We start from the raw sequence: 20,382 nt of genomic DNA on the forward strand, positions 1-20,382 counted from the left end.
ATTTTTTTTAATTAATTAAGTTTGTTCTTTGACAATTTCATACACATACAACACACACTGATTGCTAATGAAAGACCCCCATAGTGGGAAGACCCCTCAAGTCTTGGGATGACACAACCCCCCAAGAACTCACATAAGACCGTCCTTGCTGTAATTTACATGAGGTTTATTGATAGGAACCAGTGCACTGGGGTTGAGACTCGTATCCCACGCAGGGGCAGTGGAGTTTGACCACCAGTAGCTAAGAGAAGGGGAATTTAAAGGAAGAAACCACAACCCAATGGAGTAGGGAGGGCCGTCATTGGAAAATGTCGAGAATACCAGTGAAAAATCACAAGGAGGAGCTTCCTGTTTCTCAAGATTGTTCTCTAAGATTTTAATCTAACTTTATGGTCAGCTAGTTTCTGGGAGAGAGTTGTCAAGCCAGCTGGTATAATTGCAGTTCCAGGGCCCAATCAGTTTCTTTCTTCTGCTCTAAACTTTTGTCTGGGGGGGGGGGGGGCAACCTTAAAACTTCTACCTTTCACTACCATCCTTTCCCATATTAATCCTTAAAAGGATTAAAATTTCTAAGCAATGATACACTTGTAAATAATGAAACTAGAAAGGTATGATCGCTTCTTTCTGTCAGTAGACAGACAAAACAAAATTGCAGAAAGCCCTTCACACATAAACAACACCTAGGATTTCCAGATTGTGGACCTGAGGTTAGAGACTTGCCAAAGCCAGTGTTTAGGTATCCAAGGGGCTTCCGTTATGCTTTAGGGAGATTTTGCTCACTTCCAATGAACTTCGAACCTTGATACACACAGTACAATATGGAATGCACTGTCTTCTTTGCATGATCACTTGATTTCTATCTTTTGCCTTGGTCTAATGGATCTCTCTCTCTCTCTCTTTTATATATATATATTATATATATATATATATATTTTTATTAATTTCCGTGTGTGAGTACATGTCTCTTCAGACCCTCAGAAGAGGGAATCGGTCCCAACAGATGGTTCTGTTTGCTGGGAATTGAACTTAGTACTCTTCACCGCTGAACCATCTCTCCAGCCCCTCACCGACGGGTCTTATAGATGAAAGCACTGGTCACACAAGTATGAGGACTGGTATTCTGATCGGCAGAACTCATAAGAAGCTGGATGTGGTGGTTCAAACATCTTTGCCCAGTGGAAAAGGGGACCCCAGAGGTGATTCTGAAGGTCTCAGGTCAGTTAGTCCTGTTCAACCAGATAGATCCAAACAAGAAGGAAGGCAGACGGACAGTGAGGTTGACTCTGACCTCCACCGTGACACCTGTACAAGTCACACTCAACACATCAACTCACATGTGTGTCCACGAAACAGGCAGACACACACACACACACACACAGCCATCAAAAAAGGCATAGTGAAAAGTATTTTTTACATTTTAAACACTCGTGAATCTCATTATGGTATATTTCAGTACTTGTGATGTGATATTTATGTGTTTATACTGCAATTTTCTCATTTAAGCTATGACTGCTATATATAAATATAAATACATATAAAATTTGGGTATTTGTTTATGCTAATTTCTAAAAATGAACTTTTTTCCTTTTAAAATTTCTAACATTTTCTAGATTCACTTTTATTTTTAAGGGGTATGTCCTGTGTTTTTGGTGCATCCAAGAGGGTCAGAGGAGGGTCGGATCCCCTGGGAGTGCAGTTACAGACGATTGTTAGCTGCCAAGCAGGTGCTGGGAATCGAATCCTGGGTCTCTAGAGGAGAAGCCAGTGCTCTTAACCCTTTCTCCAGCCCCCTGGACAGTTTCCAAATAGGACCAGGCTATGTGCTATTTGAAGTATTTGTACATTCAGCCTCAGGTTGATATGGAGACGGAAAATACAAGACGCTTTGCCATTTCTCCTGATGTCTGCCCATCTTAATGTTTTCCCAGCAAATCCTCATTGCTCGTGGATCCTGTAATTCTAAACTCATCCGCCTTTCCAGATGCAAAACCAATATTCACAGCACTTCCCATGTTGTTCCCAGGCTAACGCATGCTCAGAGCAGCCAAAAATTTGAGCTGCCCGATACATGTATCACAGCCCTGGGAGGTCCAACAAGGCTCTGTTCTGGATTCGTTTCGGCGCTCACGCTGTAAACTTATGTTCTTTTTCTTACTGGATGGAAACCTTTACCTTGGTGATTCTGATGCTCAAGGTTGTTCCAGATACAGCCACACAGTGCTGCCCTCAAAAATGGCACCCGTGATGGCAGATTAGATTTATGAGATTCTGCCCTACAAAACAAATTCTTGGACTTGGCTATTTCAACATTGAGGTTTATGTTCTGAGCAAGGTTTTAATTGGTTTTTAATTATAGGCTCAGGGGAGCCCTTTTTTCCCGGATAGCTTTGATTCAGTACACACCAATTTAGTGTTTAGACTGGGAATCGACTGTTTACCTTGTCGAGTATTTAATGGGATTCTTCTTCAGAACGTCTTGCTTGTTAGCATCTTCTCATTAAGGGAAATAGAGCCGTAGATGACACTACCACTTGAAATGAGAACACCATCAATTACGTAACTGTACGCTCCTTTTCTTATGTGTTTGATCTTCTTTTTAATTAATTGGCTCTGAAAAAAGTGATGGTTTAATTTATTGGTCTTTTCCAAAACAAATTTTTGGACTTATTCGCTAGGTTTATGCTTTTAATTATTTTTAATTATACTGGTTTTCTTCATAGCTTTGTCTGCTGCTTCTATCTCAGATGCTTTGGTTGTCTACTTAGTGGTCTTCCCATTCTGTTAAAAATAACTGTGCCGACCCTTTCCCAGCCATGTCGTGCTTTCTTACCTACTTGTTTCCAATTAACTTCCTTTTTTAAAAAGATTTACTTATTTATTATATATAAGTACACTGCAGCTGTCTTCATGCACACCAGAAGAGGGCGTCTGATGCCATTGCAGATGGTTGTGAGCCACCATGTGGTTGCTGGGATTTGAACTCAGGACCTCTAGAAGAGCAGTCAGTGCCCTTAACCACTGAGCCTTCTCTCCAGCCCTCAAATTAACTTCTAATTGTCCTTCAAGAATCTTTGAAGACCATTGCTATGATGGTCCATCCTAACTGGACTATACGTTTCTCTGATTTATTCCGAAGAATCATATTGAGCTCCTAAATACTATGATTTTTTTTTGTTTAATTATTTAACTCTTTGTGTAGATCATGAGTTCCCTTAAGTGTGGAGACCAGCTAATACACACATATAAGCGATTATCTGTGCATTTAAACAGGTCTGGTGGTAGGACAGCAACACAGAGTACAATGAGTAACAAAATGCATGATGTCTTCCAAGACAAATGCTTCTCAGACATGGATCCTACAGTAAAAACAATAGGAAGAAAATAGAACCTTGACTTATTGTTTTTGGGCTAAACATGGAATCATTCATGCAACCTGTCTCTTCCTTTATTCTTTTTTTTAAATATTTATTTATTATATATGAGTATACTGTAGCTGTCTTCAGACACACCAGAAGAGAGCATCAGATCCCATTACAGATGGTTGTGAGCCACCATGTGGTTGCTGGGATTTGAACTCAGGACCTTGGGAAGAGCAGTCGGTGCTCTTAACCACTGAGCCATCTCTCCAGCCCCTCCTCCTATATTCTTAATAGGTAGATAAGAGTTTGAGACACTACGGAGGGAAGGTCAAATAGACACGCATTTCTTTCCAAAAGGAGTTAATGATGAATGTTTCTGGGATTTTCAGTTTGCTTCTGGTAAAGCGGTGTGTGTGTGTGTGTGTGTGTGTGCATTCGTATCAAGTGTTCCTCTGCTAGACTCATGACAGCAAACTAAGTCACGGATCGAGTAATCAAAGAACGACTTCCCTTCCTATCCACAGCGCCAGCTCATGAACTATACCTGCTCTAACCAGGACATCTTATCCAGCAAGTTTGCTGAGTGCTGTGAGCAGCCGGAACCATTCCGTGGGGAATGCATCATCAACTCGGAAAATGATGACGAACCCAACCTCTCACCCCTGCCGCTCACAAGGTTTACCGAAGACCAGTCGGTGTGCGAGAAATTCAGTGGCGACCAGGACGGCTTTCTACAAGAGTAATGTAGTTTTTCTTCTAGTGACTTACAGATTCATTTTGGGGGATGTTGCAAACTTGAACGTAAATGGTGCCGGTGATGGCCAGTATGGCCAAGAGGGGTTGGAAGTTGTTCCGGTCCACTCGTGATGTTGCGTGAGACCAGGGCTTTAGATGCTTGGGAACAGTGTGTGAAAGAGAAGCTAGAAAGCTCTTTATTCTCAAATATTGACAACTAGAATAAAGGCTTTTTTAAAATAAGAGCATGGTGATAGTCAAGTGTTACAGGCATTGGGATGAGGGGCTTAAAGATAAAGGATCAGCTTCGAATTCCTAGCTAGCACTTCTAATTAATTCAATATACACTATCAAGTAGACATAACATTGAAGCGTTAAGGAGTTGGGACATCAGCATCATTGGCGGCCATTCAGAAGTGGACGTTAGTTTGTGCATCAAAGCAAGGTGATTTCAATGCATAATATTAAGACAGTAACACTGTGCAATTAAATCGCTTCCAGAGTCACCTGTGCAGCCATGAGAATTGAGTTTTCCTCAAAGTTAAATGACCTCACTCACATTTTACCAATTATGTCTGATCCTGGCTAAAAAAACCGAATACTATTATTTGAACCCCACTCATATAAATTCCTAAACTTGCATTCGGTCCAGAAAAGTCAGCTGACTAGATCCAGTGGTAAAGGCTTATGAAGCTCTTTTTTTTTTTTCCAGAAAAAAATTTAGCCCCAAAGGTAATTGGAAAATACATCTTTCCATGTAAATACTTGAAACTGATCTCACACAGAAGTTTCTAGAACCTTCTATCAGCCACTGTGTTTCAGGTTCAAGTTCTAAATCCGCCATCTGGTACCACATGGCTTTAGAAAATCATGTGACCTTATTGACTTGGTTTTCTTATTTCAACGCCTCTCTGGCAGCTTCCCAAAGTTTCTAAACAGGGGTCACTTCAACTTCATGGTCTCCATAGCTTTATGAAAACAACAAACAAAAAATAAAACACAAACTCATGGCCTCTAAGTTCTAGTTCTTGTCTTCTCACGTGTCTTGTATGATACAGGTTTCTTTATGAATACTCAAGAAGACACCTGGAGTTGGCAGTTCCTGTGATCTTAAGAGTCTTTGAAACATATAAACGTTTACTGGAGAAATGCTGCAAGTTAGAAAACCCTTTGGAATGCCACCACTCTGGGGTAAATTCCTTTTTTACCTAAATGTTCCTCACAAGTGGTTCTAGTGCTGTTAGAAGCACTTCCTTTTGTAAAGTGAGTTTTCCATGTTTTGGTTAATTATGAGCACTAGGTGAGAAGCAGGATCCCTCCCTATCCCAGGGCTGGACCATCACAGCATAGCGACTTGTCAGTCTGTTTCTGGAGACCTTTGTAGTATCCTATTTGAAGGGAATGCAGATGTTGGCTTGGCCCAGTAGCAGAATGGTACAGCCTGGTTGGGTGCCATGTTGTGTGGAAGATTCTTCCCTTTCAGGTTAGCAATCTGCCTGACCACAGGTAGCAGTTCTTGGCGTGCAATTTTATGGAGAAGCTAGAGTCCACACGAACTTCATCTTTGGCAGATATCCGTGCATTACCATGGCCTAGGCTTTTCTGACTTTTGTTGCTATACATCGATGGCTTATACACGGAAGGCCATGGCAAGAGCGGGGAGCAAAGCAGAGATGAAGAGAAAAATCTCCATGTCTGGGGTTCAAGCAGGCACAGCTGGTATTTCTGCTTCTAAAGTGAAGGCTATGCGACCATGCCACTTCTCAAAATATCACTGTGAGGCTACTGTGTTAGACAGTTTTATGTTATCTTTTTTTGACGCAAGCTAGAGCCGTCAGGAAGAAGGGAACCTCAATTGAGGAAATGTTTCCACGAGATAAGGCTGCGGGCAGTTAGTGATTGATGTAGAAGGCCAGGTGCATTGTGGGTGGGGCCACCGGAGGGCTGTTGGTCCAGAGTTCTATAAGAAGCAGGCTGAGCAAGACAAGGGGAGCAAGCGAGTAAGCAGCACCCCTCCATGGCCTCTGCATCAGCTCCTGCCTCCCCGATGATAAATACTAGAAGCAGAGACCAAATAAACCTTTTCTTCCCCGAGTTGCTTTGGTCATGGTGTTTCATCACAGAAATAGCAACTCTGACCAAGACTACAGTGATCTATGACTATGGCACCATGAAGCATGGGTGGGCAGAGGTTGCAGGGCAGCCTTACCACAGCACCCAGTTGACTCTCTCAGTAGCCTGGTCAAACAGCCAGTCAATACTGCGGCTCCTGAGTGTGTCCTGTGGGTAAGAAGATGGCAGTTCAGAAGGGTAGGCAATTTGCCTAATGTTACACTGGCAGTAAAGACGGGGCTAAAAATCCAGGTCAACAGCTTGCAAATCTGAGGGAATTTTCTCCATGCCAAACACTGCTTATTAGGATAAGATACACTGTGCTGGCTTCCTAAGGGGGCTGTGCTCCTGTCTAAGAGCTGAGCCTGCAAGGTTACTAATGCCCTCCTCCTGGAGCCTATTTCATGGTTGGAGAACACTTTGATTTACCTTTAGCTCTGACAGTCTTATTTGGTTCCTCTCAGTGTACTTTGTGGCATGTTTTATAACCATGACTGATATATATTTATATTAAACCGTGACTTCTTAGCACACTAAATATCTCTATATCTGTATATTTGTGCTTCTGTATATGTATGCATGCTGCTAATATAAAAAGCCTAATTATTACATAAACCAATGAGCGGGCACACACACACACACACACACACACACACACACACACACACACAGACACACACACCCCAGATAGGTCCAGACCCTTTCTCTTTCTGTCTTGATGAATGATTTGCCTAGTGGTTGTAGAATTCGGCATTTAGGCACAAAAATGAGTTTACATCCTGATAAAATGAATTCTTAATCTTGCTGGTCCACTTGTTTCCCACAAAGCATGTGATGATTTCTCCTTCAGGAAAGCATGAATTTTTTTCCTTTGTGTTTTCCAAATCCACTAACTAAAAAAACAAAACAAAACAAACAAACAAACAAACAAATAAAAAACCCAAACAACCAAACAAAAAGCCAGGTCAAACCAAACCAAGCCAACAACAGGAAATAAATGTAGTTATTTTTATTGACTACTTTATTAAACCATAGCAAAATATTTTGACCAAAGGATTAGGGAAAATGCTACTGTAATCCTTTCTCAAGGCGCATTGCTCTGATTAAACACTAACAACAGCATCTGTGTTTTAGAAAGAGATGCTCCAAAGAGTGGTACTTGAGAGCCGTGACCGCGTTAAGACTTACTGTGACTTACACAAGCAGCTGGGTGCTAGCAACTTCCAAGACAGGTACGTTCCTCAGACGCCCCAGAGTCAAGATCCTCAGAGACTATTGGTTAATCCCTGGCGCTAAGATTTGCTCAGAGTCTCATCCACTCTTTAGTTGTGTATTAACCGGTGCTGTGGTGATTCAGCAGATATTTATGTAACTTTGGGAGCCTCCACACTGCTCCCAAGGCCAGTCTCCCAGATGCCCCTGAGGTAAGGGACCAAAGCAGGCTGGCCCTGCAGGGCCACCATGACCTGCATATCTGACTGTTTACCTTGGGGCTGGGACTTGGAATCAAAGCTGTGGTCGACATTAGAATCCAGGGTCCACTTACCAGTGTGGACCAGCAAGAGCTGGGTGGATGCCTTAGTTATTCATCAAGTGAATGTGAGCACCCTGGTGACAGAGAGCTCGGTGAACCCTATTCATCAAGGATTGCATAATCAAAAAGTAAAGGGCACTTTAGGAATCCCAGGGGTCTTCTAGAATGGTCTATTTATAAGCACGGTATTAAAGTCCAGTATGACATAGCATCTCATAATATTGAGTCCAAAGTAATGGATCCCAGTGTATCCTGGTTCTTTCAGGCAGGCCTTTTGGCTTAGCACTTTCTTTCCTTTTATGTTGGGAGCAGTTGCTGATGACTGTTGTAAGGAATAGATTTGTGGTTCTCAAACTTTAGAGTGTGACAGAACCTTCCAGAAGACATTAGAATCCAGGCCCCCAACTCAGAGATTCTGATTCAGGAAGTCTGAGGAAAGTCCTGGATTTCCAACACATACCTAGGGAGGCTGACATTGCCGTAGCTGGTTAATCCCCTTAAGGTTGTCTGTCTGCCCAGCTGCTGTAGAAACTGTGTCTTCCTTCTTCAACAGGCATTTATCCTAGCAATGCAGTAATTAATTCTAGTCGTCTGTGGTCCTCAACGTGTGGTCCTAAGGTCTTTTTCTTTAAACCACGTTCTCTCTTTCCACTCTCATCACGACCTTCCAATTCAGACCATTTCCTTTACTGGTGTTGCTGGAAAGGTCTTAAAATAGTTTGATGCTTTCTGACTCTTGAGAATCCCCCTGTGAATTCTTCTCAAAGAAGCCATCACCTTAAAACAATGTAAAATTGGTTTCATATCTAATCCCCCTCTAAAACAAGCAACAACAACAATACCCAGAATCCATGACTTCCCCAATCCTCCCGTCCTCCCGATGCCCTTCCTTCACCTGGCTTATTCAAAGGCAGTGCCATTTCTCAACTCTGAAGACTTTTCCTCCAGATGCCTTGCCTTGCCTCCTGAAATAGGCACTACCATCATCTTTTATACTCTGTTAGGGGAAATACCATTACAAACAAAATTCCTTAAGGAAGTATTGAAATAGGTCCTTTTTTTTTTTTTTTAAATTGAATAAACGTTAAACCAGACGTGCACCACTGGCTGTCCACTAACAGCTTACAAAAGCAGAAAGAGGTCACTGGCCCTGATCACAGATAAGCAGACACAACACATAATGCACAGTAATTAGTGAACTCAGTGTGAACGATTACTAGTCCTCAAGGTGATCCGACAGTCTCACTTGCCAAATGCAGTTCACCCTAGCTTTACCCAATTTGTTAACTGAGTCTCTAGAGATCAACAGCTCCCACCCCCAGCCCCACCCCGCCCCAAAGCCCTTCTTTAAGCAAGGAGGTAGTTTTGCAGCTGGCAGCAGCTAAGCTTCCCCCAAATTTCCCAAGCTGAGAGAAATTGGAAGCGTTTATGTTCCTGGATCCTTGGGTCCCGGGAAAGGACATTGCTGGCTCATAAAGTGAGTGAAAAGCTAGATGTTTTTCAATACATACTGTATGCACTTCGAAGAGTTGAAATCATTACAGGGGTTTCTGAAGTGAACCCACTAAGGAAGATGGGGACAGAGTCAATTCCTTCGCTTACTTTCAGCGAGAGACTTGACCCCTTTAAAGGTTCTGACTTAGCTCACAGCACCCCCCGCAGCACTCTGTCCACACACTGTTCCTGCCTGCCCCTGCTCACTGGGCTGTGAGTCCCTGGAGAACAGGGGCGGTTCCTCTCGGCCACTGTGCTCCTACTCCACACCTGGCAAATGGTCCCCGGGAGCTTTATCGAGGCTCGGTCCAGAGGAGCTGTCTGATTTTAGCTCTGACAGTATCTCCGATAAGTCCAGCAGGGCGTGAGTGGGATGCAATGGAACGTTGTCCAATTACCTACCCACGAGCTACCAGGACAGGGCAGAAGAGTTCTGCCTGGCGCCTGGCTCCTCCTACATGGGAGATAATGTTGGATGTCGTGGGAAACTTAAGATGGGTGTCTGCGTGTGTACCCATTACCAGGAATAAGAACTTACTCTTTTAGGCTTACGGTGCTTTATACTAAGAAAGCCCCACAGCTGTCTGCCCAGGAGCTGGTGATGCTCACGAAGAAGATGGCAGCGTCTGCCAACAGATGCTGCCCACTAAGGGATGAGCTGCAGTCGGCCTGTCTGGAGGACCAGGTAAGCACGCTCGCGACACATTGGCCATCTCTCTCCGGTCCTCGGGAACCAACCTCATTTCTTGGACAGATCTATGACTTTCCAGTGAAATTAAAAATTCTCAGAAAGTACTTCGAGGCAGCTTACACCAACTGTCTTTACTTAAAAACAAACGAGGGCTGTCTACTCTTAAACTTGTCTTGTTAGGTTCTCAAAACTGTCCCCAGGGTCATTATAAGGGTCTACTACTTGGGTTTTAACATTGACAAAACTGATGTTGGTAAGCAGTGGCAAAGATACTGTAGATGTTTGACCAACTCTGGTGGATCTCACAAGGGAATTGTTAGTACCTACTGGTGAGCGTTCACGAGGGCAATGGCTTCCCATAGCTACAGGTGACTGGCTTTAGTAACAGGCTATCCCTTTCTTAGATCAAAATATTTTAGAGGTTGAAATAGAATAGGGGAGTTAGTTGACATGAGGTGAGAGGAGGGCTGGGATGGCTTTGAGTGCATTTTCTCCAGCCTCTCTTGGAGTCTGTTCATCCTTCCTTCCTCACCAAGGAGGTTGTCCCTGGGCAGCACGGTGCTCAAGCCTCTGAGATTTGCCTTCTAGGTCTCTCAAGCTGCATGATTTCCACATTTCTGATTTCTTGCTTGGTGATAATGTCCTATGTTCCTAGTATATTGTATCTTTTATGCTAACTTGTCTTGAGGCAGGCTTTCTTCTAATAAATTATAGTTGTATGAATTAAAAATCAAAAGTTATTATCCACCCCATCTTCATCTTAACTTTAATTTTTTTTGTTTTTGCTGTTATGGAATCATGCCTTCTTCAGGGAATTCATTCGATTAGATTTATATGTTCCTAGAGCCTTGCTTTGGGGAAATTGTCTTGGTTACTTCTAAAATGGATGAATTCACAATGAAATGTTTAGGTTGACGAGTTCCAATAACTTCATCAAAGTTATTGACCTGGGGACCAAAGTGGGAGCAAGGTGAGGGGACATTTCCAGAAGGGGTGAAGAAAATGGGGGAGACAACCGAAACATGACCAAGACCATGATCGTGCATTCCAACACCCAAGGAGCACCTACAGTGTACCAGCTCTGCAGCTGGTCTGTGTGTCTGTCACACAATGCTGGAGACACACTGGGTTCGAACTTGTTGAGAAGCTCCAGCAGCTTCTTCACACTGGAGTCACACTGTTTGGAGAGCAGGGCTTGGGACTTGATATTGAATTAGTGCTGTTGGGAGGGGCTAAGACGCTGTGCTGAAGCTGGTCTGTCTAATGACGTGATTCTCCTGCACCTCAGCCTGACAGACACGAAGAAGGAGCACAAGCTGCTCCGTCCACATCGACAACTTTGTTTCCTCTAAAAATGAAATCTTGGTGGCGCTAGAACAAAATCGAGCTTGAGGACGCTCAGATACAATCCCTCCTCTAGGGATAAGAAGACTGCGGACATAACCTCACTCCCCTTCCTCTAATTCTCTTCCTGAAAAGGCAAAGCTGTTTCTTGGAGACCTGTGCAGAAGGCATGGTGGGAAACCTGTCAATGCTGGAGTGGGCAGCTGCTGCGACGACTCCTATGCCTTCAGAAAGCCGTGCTTCGATGACCTGCAAGCTGACGGGACTTACATTTCTCCACCCTTAGCTTGTGACCAAGTCATCAGCCTTAAAGAGGACTTGTGCCGAGCTCAGGACGAGGAACTCCAAACTGAAAAGCAAAAGTAAGCCTGGGTTCACTTTGGTCTTTGCTAGTAACAAGGTGACTCCTAGGGAGAAATTTAAGCCAGCTACTGACATAATTCTTTGCTTAAAGAACACAGCATTAAATGCTCTGTTGGAAATCAGGTGGAATTAATTTTATCAAATAAATTATCCAGTATAGTTACTGTGTTGTGACCCCTGCTTGGTCAGTTAGTGAGAATGAAGCAAGTGCACAAGAAAATGTTGGCAAATGTATAAAAATATTGAAAATATTTTTGGAAACATTAATATAATGTTTCCAAAATGTTGTAGTCCAGGCATATAATGTTTCCAAAATGTTGCAGTTTAGGCATTAATCTAATAAGTTGTTCTACATAAAAAAAAAAAAGAAAAGAAAAGAAAGGAAAATCTGTTAAAGAAGTTTGGAGATGTTACTTTTCTAGAAGAGAAAATAGCAACACTAAGAATGGAAGTCAGAGAAATCTTGCAATTAAGTAATCCAGTTGGGTCTCCTTAAGAATAAGTTATGTCCTTGAGAGGTGGCTCAGTGGTTAGCAGTATACACTGGACTTGCAGAAGACCTGGGCCTTGCTCGCAGCATTCCTGTCAGATAGATGTCGGTCACAGACACCTGCAATAGCCACAAGGGATCTGATGCCCTCTTCTGTACTCATGTGTGCTTAATTTTACACACACACACACACACACACACACACACACACACACACACACACACTCAATTTAAAAGTAAAAATTAAGTACTTTCTGTAGAATCCTGTAGGGCTGGTGAGCTGACTCAGAGGGTAGAAGTGCTTGTGTACAAGTTTTATCTCTGGATCCCACAAGGGGGCGGAGAGAAATGACTCCAAAGAGTTGTTCTCTGACCTCCACATGCACACTGTGGTCCACATGCTCCTGCACAACACACATACACACACACACACACACACACACACACACACACACACACACACACACACACAACACACACACTCACTCACTCACACACTCACTCACACACTCACTCACTCACACACTCACATGAATTAATTAGTTAAAAGTTTAAAATAAATAATTTAGACCTCAGAATTTAATAGGAGTTTGCAAGACTTGTATGTTAAGGAAGTCCTTTGAGGTGTTCCATGGAAACTGGGGATATTACCTCATAATATGTTATATTACCAAGTAGCATCTTCAGATTCTTCAAAATCGTTTTTACTTGTCTGTTTGTTTGTATGACCGTAGAGGGTGACAGCTGCATTGTAACGCATTACCGATGAACATAAGTCTTCAAATCCATGATTTCCATTCTTTAATGAGGCAGGGTCCATGCTCCAGGCTGCTCTCAATTCATTGTCTAGCGAAGGATGACCTTGAACTACCCATCCTCCCCTACCTCTGGAGGGCGGGTTTCAGGCGCATGCTCCTTTTGTGCGGCAACGGTAATCTAATCACGCTTGCCAGGACAGCACGAACCAACCGAGCTACAGCCGCAGTCCTTCCTTTTTCTCTTGAGGCGCGATTCTTTGTTCCAGATAAGGCTTTGCAGTGACTTACTACAATGCAAGAAAATAAGATATCCCTAGATATTAACGATACAGGAAATGAACATCTCAAAGTTGTTTTCTATGAGGACATAAAATCAAAGCGCCATGAAAACGGGAGAACTTTTAAGTCCTCCCAACACCAAATTTAGGAAACGAATCCAAAACACACTGCATAATTTCTTCATAAATATTTCCAGCTACCACCACGGACAGCACAGGTAGAAATGTTTGATTATTAAGAAGTTAATCCTTTTGTTGAATAGAAGTCTGTTTTCTTGTTATTTCTCCTCATGGTTCTACTTCTGGAACTACAGTGAAAAATACTTAAGGACACATTCATATATATATATATATATATATGTACATATGTGTATATGTGTGTGTATATATATATGTACATATATGTATATATGTGTGTGTATCACACATATATACACACACACATATATAAATGGATTTTAATAAACTAGTCGTTATTGATATGACTCTGCCAGCCCCCCAATAATTGAGGCAGAGTTCTATGAATTTTAAAAATCAGCTCTAGGGGTTGGGGATTTAGCTCAGTGGTAGAGCGCTTGCCTAGCAAGCACAAGGCCCTGGGTTCGGTCCCCAGCTCTGAAAAAAAGAAAAAAAAAAAGTCAGCTCTAGCACAATTACTGGACAATTTACCTCTAATCTTGTTGCGTTTTGATCTTGCTGTGTGTTGGGATACTGAAGTGTGCAGCCCCCAAGACCTTGAGTTTGCATGTAGCCACAAGTGAAGCTATGTGACCCCGCCCCCAAGTTATTTCTGATTGGTAGATAAAGACGCCAACCGCCAACAGCTGGGAAGAAGAGACAGAGGTGGGACTTAGGCTTTGTGGGTTTGGGGTGGAGAGGAGCCACGGGGAGAAGTGTGCAGGAGGAGGAAGGAGAAGCTGACATGGGTTAGGAGTAAGGAGAAATGGCCCCGTGGGCGGCCCAAGTGGAGTTAAGAGCAGACAAAGTGAAACGCAGTAATAACTGGGGTTATCCATAGGAACGTAGATTCCAACAGCATAGAGGGTCGATGTCTGCCCAGCTCTCGTGCTGTTTTAGGCTTATTATAAATATAAAGGTTGTGTGTGTGTGTGTGTGTGTGTGTGTGTGTGTGTGTGTGTGTGTGTGTTTTCATCCGGGAACTTAAATGATAAAGGCGGAGTAGAAACCTTGGGCTGGGATTTAAATAATTATTACAACATCCTGGTTCTCCTCCGACCCCAAGCCAGCAATACCTAAGGCGGGGTAGAAACCTCGGGCCGGGATTAAACAATTTTTACAACATAACCTAATATTTTTGTCCCTCAGAAATCTTTATTTAAAATATCTTTTCCTTTGGCTACTGATACCACAGTCCTATTTGTAGAATTTATGACATTGTCATCAATAAAAATCAACAGTGTATTTCAAATCACTGCACGTACTTAAAAATAAAATATTTCTGTGCACCGATACCTTGTGGTTGGCCCAGTTATCCCAGGTTTTAACTGAAAAGTCTATAGATCACTATATTGTGTATTAAAGATTTTTTAAAACATTTTTATTTTTTTTAAATATATTTCAAATGTTATCCCCTTTCCTGGTTTCCCGTCCATAAACCATCTATCCCACCCCCTCCCCCTTCTTCTATGAGGACGTGTAATCTAATTTTTCTAACGCAGGATTGTTAGTTCCCAGCTGTGCTTCCCAAGCCCTTCCAGGCTATTTTCGCTCCATCAGCCTGTTCAGGACCCACTTTTCGATCACGTGCTGTGCTCATGATCCACTCAGTCTCCTGGAAGCCTCCTCCTCCTTCCTTTCTCCTTCTTCCTTCTCTCCTTGTGGTCCCTACCTGTGATGCCAAGACCAGCCCCGTAACTAAAGCCCCGCCTACCTCTGTTCTCCCTAGTAATTGGCTGTAGCCACTTTTATTTAACAAATAGCTTTAAATTGGAGACGAAGTTTTATACATCAAAGGCTGGTGTATGTGGAAATCCACTCATCTGGGGGCAACTTGATCTTGGGAGCCAGTATTTAGCATTTGTACATCTGTATACATAGTACCAGGCCAACCTCCAACATATATGTGTGTATGTATATAATATATAATATGTAATGTATAATACATAATGTATAATATATATTGCATAATATATAATACACAGTATACTATATCCTATATAGTATATAACATATAACACATAACATATAATATATAATATAATATACATTGTATAATACATAATACATAACATATAACACATAACATAAATATAATAAATATATTTAATGTAATACAATATATAACATATTATATATAATATACATACATAATATCTAATCTAATCTAATATAATATAATATAATACATATTTTATATATAATTACAACATTCCCCCTCCCTTTCCTTCCTCCAATAATAAGAATGGACACATCCTTTCTACCTGATGGCTAAGTGAAGATGAGGTAAAGCTCGTACACTCTTAGTCTGTAGTTTAACCTCCAGGGAAAGATGAGAGCAGTGATGAGCAGTGCCTTGCAGACTTGCATAGGACCACAGAAACCTATCTATGCCGATAGCATTTACACCAAACATCAGAACTAAATATTGTCTCCTTCTGCTAAAGGCGCCTGTAACTTAGTGACAATCAGTCCAGGTTTGATGTGAGGATACAAGAGAGAAGTTAATTTCCCTCTAGGAAATAAGGTTTGCTGCTCTTCGAAGAGGCTCTCGGGACACTTTATGTTATTTCTTCATCAAATGCTCACTGCAAATTTATGAGGTAGGTAACGTCATTGCAGCATTTTAATTACGAAGAAACTTGAGGATGGGAAAGGAGGTCTCACTCTGAGATCACACAACATGGACAGGAAGCAGGAGCTGAGGTCATAGAAAAACTGAAGAGTAACAGATGAACAGGAAATAGGAGCTGGGCTTGCTGGAAGGAGCCTGTAGTCGGAACTATTCAGAGGGACTGCTGTGAGTTCTGGGCAAGCCTGGGCTACACAGTGAGTGTGAGGCCAGTGAGACTGTCTCTAAATCTGAATAAAAAAGGTCTGGGGGGATTTAGCTCGATGTATATGTATACTATTAGTATATACTCACCCTAAGCATGAGTAAGTCTTTGTCTTTATTCCCTAGTACTGAGTAAAAGAAAAAGAAAATAGATAATAGACCTTGAAAGAAAATATTTGAAAGCAAGTATGAAAACTAATGTGAAGATTAATTTTAAGTAGTATATAAACAGGAGGATTTGCTTTAAATGAAATAATAGATAATTTAGTGAACACTGAATACCGTGGAAACAAAAATCTGGAAACAAACTGGTAGTAATTAGGGTCAAAATCGGATATAGAAAATTTAAACTAAAGAACTGAAGTATTGAGAATACTAGAGGAACAGAGGCTGCGAGGGTGAGACTGGGGCTGGGGATGAGAAGGGGACAGGAGAGGTAAACAGCCTCAAAAGGACCCTCTGGATGCGACCATGGTGGGGGGTGAGCCCTGCTATGAGGCAGCAGAGCCCTCCCACGCCCGTCGCCCTTATAGAAACAGCAGCTTGTGCGCTCGGAGTGATCAGAGGTAACGACTCCCCGAACTTCCCGTGCCGAACCTCATTTCCAGATGTCCTGAATTCAGGCGACAGGAGATCCATTCTTGCCCGGCATGCCTTGTTTCAGGGTGAACTTCCATACTCAGCTCTTGTGCTCTTCCTCCCTCTACTGGCCATTCTGGGAACTGCATCCGTGAACTAGCTGAAGGGCTGGCAGAAAGACAGCCTGGAGAGTGGGAAAAAAAAGCTATTTCCAGACATCAGACTAGAGCATTTGAGAGGTGTACAGTCACGGAGGTGTTTGGGAACTCGCAGTTGTGAGTTAGAAGAGAGAGGGGGATGCATGTGAGGAAGTTTCCTTATAACTGAAGACTTCATTAGGATAGTCAAGACTGTCCCTAATTATTTGCTAGTAAGTGAATACGTAGGGGAACTGGGATGAGGTGCCCTCCCTTTTTTGGTGGGTGTCAGGAGAGAAGGAGATCCTAACTGAATAACATAGTTAAAAATGTGTGCAAGTGGATCTACCATCACCACCACTATCACCATCACCACCAATATCACCATCACCACCATCACCACCAACACCATCACCATCACCATCACCATCACCACCATCACCACCATCACCATCACCATCACCACCATCACCACCAACACCACCATCACCACTACCACCCTCACCATCAACACCAACACCAACCACACCACCACCACCACCACCAACATCACCACCAACATCAACATCATCACCACCACCACCACCATCATCATCACCACCACCACCAATATCACCATCACCACCATCACCACCACCACCATCACCAACATCACCGTCACCTTCACCATCATGCTTAGAAACAGAGAAGTCCAGTGTTGTAGGTTGCCAGGGTTCATGATTTTGTATTTTCCAAGGAACATTAGAGCAAGAGAAATGAGGAGGTGCTTGTCGAGATGCACACATTTCCATTTATAGAACGAATCAGTCCTAGGTCTGGAGAGATGGCTCGGGTTTTAACGTGCTTGATGGAAGCCTGAGACCCGAGTTTCTTCTCCAGCACCTACCGAACCTACATGAAACTTCAATGTCCCTGCAACAACAGAGGCAGAGACAGGAGGATCTCTGGGCTGGCCTGACCAGCCAGTCCAGCGGGACGCACAAGCTTCAGATCTATCTCTCTCTCTGTCTCTGTCTCTGTCTCTGTCTCTGTCTCTGTCTCTGTCTCTGTCTCTGTCTGTCTCTGTCTGTCTGTCTCTCTGTCTGTCTGTCTGTCTCTCTCTCTCTCTCTCTCTCTCTCTCTCTCACACACACACACACACACACACACACACACACACACAACTGTAATGGGAAGAAGTCTGTGTTCCTCACTCTGAGTAGTAAATTTGTTAGCATCTGGTAGTTACCATTCAAAGGTAATATAAACTGGTTGGATTTTATACCCACACCATGTAGATCAAAGGGCACGGAGACACAAACGCGCTGTCTTCATTTGAGACGGACTCAGGTTAGGTCTAGTTAAGAATGAAGACTGAATATGGATTGAACAGTTGGCAAGAAAGATGTTATATCGTGTTCTGATCTTTTTTTAAAGCATTGATTCTTTTTATGATAAAGGTAACTGATCATTTGTAAAGTAAGACAAATCGAGACGAGAATTATCATTTAAGCCCAACAGTGCAGAGATATACATTATAAAGTCACGTGTGACACAGGAGTCTATGATGTCATATTTGTCTGGTGGGCGCACACTTCCTAAACGCCTCCTGCTCCCCAGTCTTTGGGTTCTCCATGATAAACGCAGGTCCTGTCGGCTCTTGCTACAGCCTGCTTACGTAGCATTTCTGTGCCACCAATCACCTACGGCTCTCGGGGGGGGAGTGTATGAGACACTCCTCCGCTTTCACAGTCCCCAGAAGCTCTCCAGGCATGTGACCCTGGTACTACTCCAGACTCACAGGGAGGAGCCCTGGACTGCAGTCACCGCCATCACCCACAAAGCCGGCGTCCCTCTCCCCTCCCAGGATGACATGATTTCGAGGGACTGCCATGGCCCAGTTGATATGCCTTAATGATTTGCAGGACTTTCGAGAAAACACTTTCTCAGTACTTTTTCAAAGAGTTAGACCTTCCGCACTGGTTTGGTTCCAAACTGAGTCTTATGGAGAGAGACCTGGCTGGCAACGCCACCCAGTGCCCCTCCCCCGGCCTACCCCCGCATGTGTGATTTGGAACTGAGTCTGAGAAAGACCTAGCAGGCAGCAGAGCTCTCCCTGCTTCCCGGATCAGCCTCTCTCATTAGGTAGACTTCTCACTCAGCTTTTGTGATGGAAGCTCACCCCACAGATTTGTGAGTTATGCCCAAAGATACTGAAGTCCCTGTTACAAAAGCAAAATGCAGGGCGCTTTCAGAGGAAGACAGAAATCATAACACTGAAATCATAAATAAAATTATGGGCACATTGGCTGAGATGCAGCAAAGATTAGCATACGCCGAAAGCTGACAGCGACCCACATTGTTTCATATTTTTTCTTTAAAATATTACACTGCATATTTTATATACATTCTGTCACTAGTTATTCTTCATTTTAATGGCCCGGTAATGTTCTGCTATATGACTCTAACCATTGATTATTGTTGGACTTAAATATTATCTTCACTTTCTGTTATAAATTACTACAGAGAAATTTTTATTTAGACTCTCTTGTCACCATTTCTGTTTTTACCTAAATTCCTAGGACATAGAACTAGGGAAACGCCAGTTTAGATAAGATGGCCTGAATTCCCTTGGCTGTGCCTTTTAACTTTTAACTTCTCAGAAGTAGGCAACATCATGCCTCCCAAATGCTGGGATTAAAGCTATGCACCATTAAACCTGTAGACCAGGCTACCTTTGAACCCTTGGAGATCCTCTTGGCTCTGCCTCCCAAATGCTGGGATTAAAGGTATGCATCATCATGTCCGACAGAAACAGGAATTTTAAGGAAGCATGCCAACTGGGCACCTCACCAAGATGGGCATCTGCTTTTAACGTTTCATGTTGAATCCGTAGTCCATACCCTCCCAGAGTTTGTAGGACCTGTGGGCACCATTTGAGTTGATGAACCATAGCCCAATTTGCTCAGCAGGTGACCACGCTGACAGTTACCCAGGACCTGTTCTGAATCATGCACGAGTGGTTGTGGCCAAGAGACAGAAGAGAGCAGGAAGCATTTCAGTCTTGGAAACAGAGTGCCCTGTGACCTGTATGTCTTGGGCCAGCTCCCCGGCAGCAGCAAAGAGATCCATGCTTGGCTTGGACCTGAGTGTCACAGGGACAGAGAAATAGACAATAGCATGATCTCACTACACTTCCTGTACACATCTGATGATAACTGTCACAGCCAGTTCTGCCACTAGGGACAGCCTGGGTCAACCTAGTGAGCCAGGGTGGGTGGGGCTCACCCAAATATAATGTGTCCAATTTTTGTCTTTGAATCAGAAAAGCCTGAACTATTTACTGCCTGAGCCCAGATGTCAAAGAAGTATGGCTTAAAACTTTGAAGTATTTGCTTGTATACCCATTTATGGCACGTCATTAGAGCCCTGGGAACTACCAAGGTGTGTTTGTAAAAGGCAGAGAGTGGTTTTTGAGATAAGCAGTATAGTACTGATTAATGCATACGCCCCCTA

The 20,382-nt window shown here is 43.0% G+C and overlaps 1 protein-coding gene across 1 annotated transcript in view; it reads left to right on the plus strand.

Annotated features, from left to right (window-relative positions):
• The window catches only part of LOC116912269 (alpha-fetoprotein-like), a 41,314-nt gene that overhangs the window by 14,662 nt on the left and 6,270 nt on the right, over positions 1 to 20,382 (plus strand). The window contains exons 8-12 of the mRNA XM_032916257.1: positions 3,884 to 4,098; positions 5,153 to 5,285; positions 7,341 to 7,438; positions 9,781 to 9,919; positions 11,405 to 11,631. Coding sequence (XP_032772148.1) covers positions 3,884 to 4,098; positions 5,153 to 5,285; positions 7,341 to 7,438; positions 9,781 to 9,919; positions 11,405 to 11,631 — 812 coding nt within the window. The remainder of the gene's footprint in view (positions 1 to 3,883; positions 4,099 to 5,152; positions 5,286 to 7,340; positions 7,439 to 9,780; positions 9,920 to 11,404; positions 11,632 to 20,382) is intronic.

The sequence above is a fragment of the Rattus rattus genome, chromosome 11 (assembly GCF_011064425.1).
Source record: "Rattus rattus isolate New Zealand chromosome 11, Rrattus_CSIRO_v1, whole genome shotgun sequence".
NCBI classification, from domain to species: Eukaryota; Metazoa; Chordata; class Mammalia; order Rodentia; family Muridae; genus Rattus; species Rattus rattus.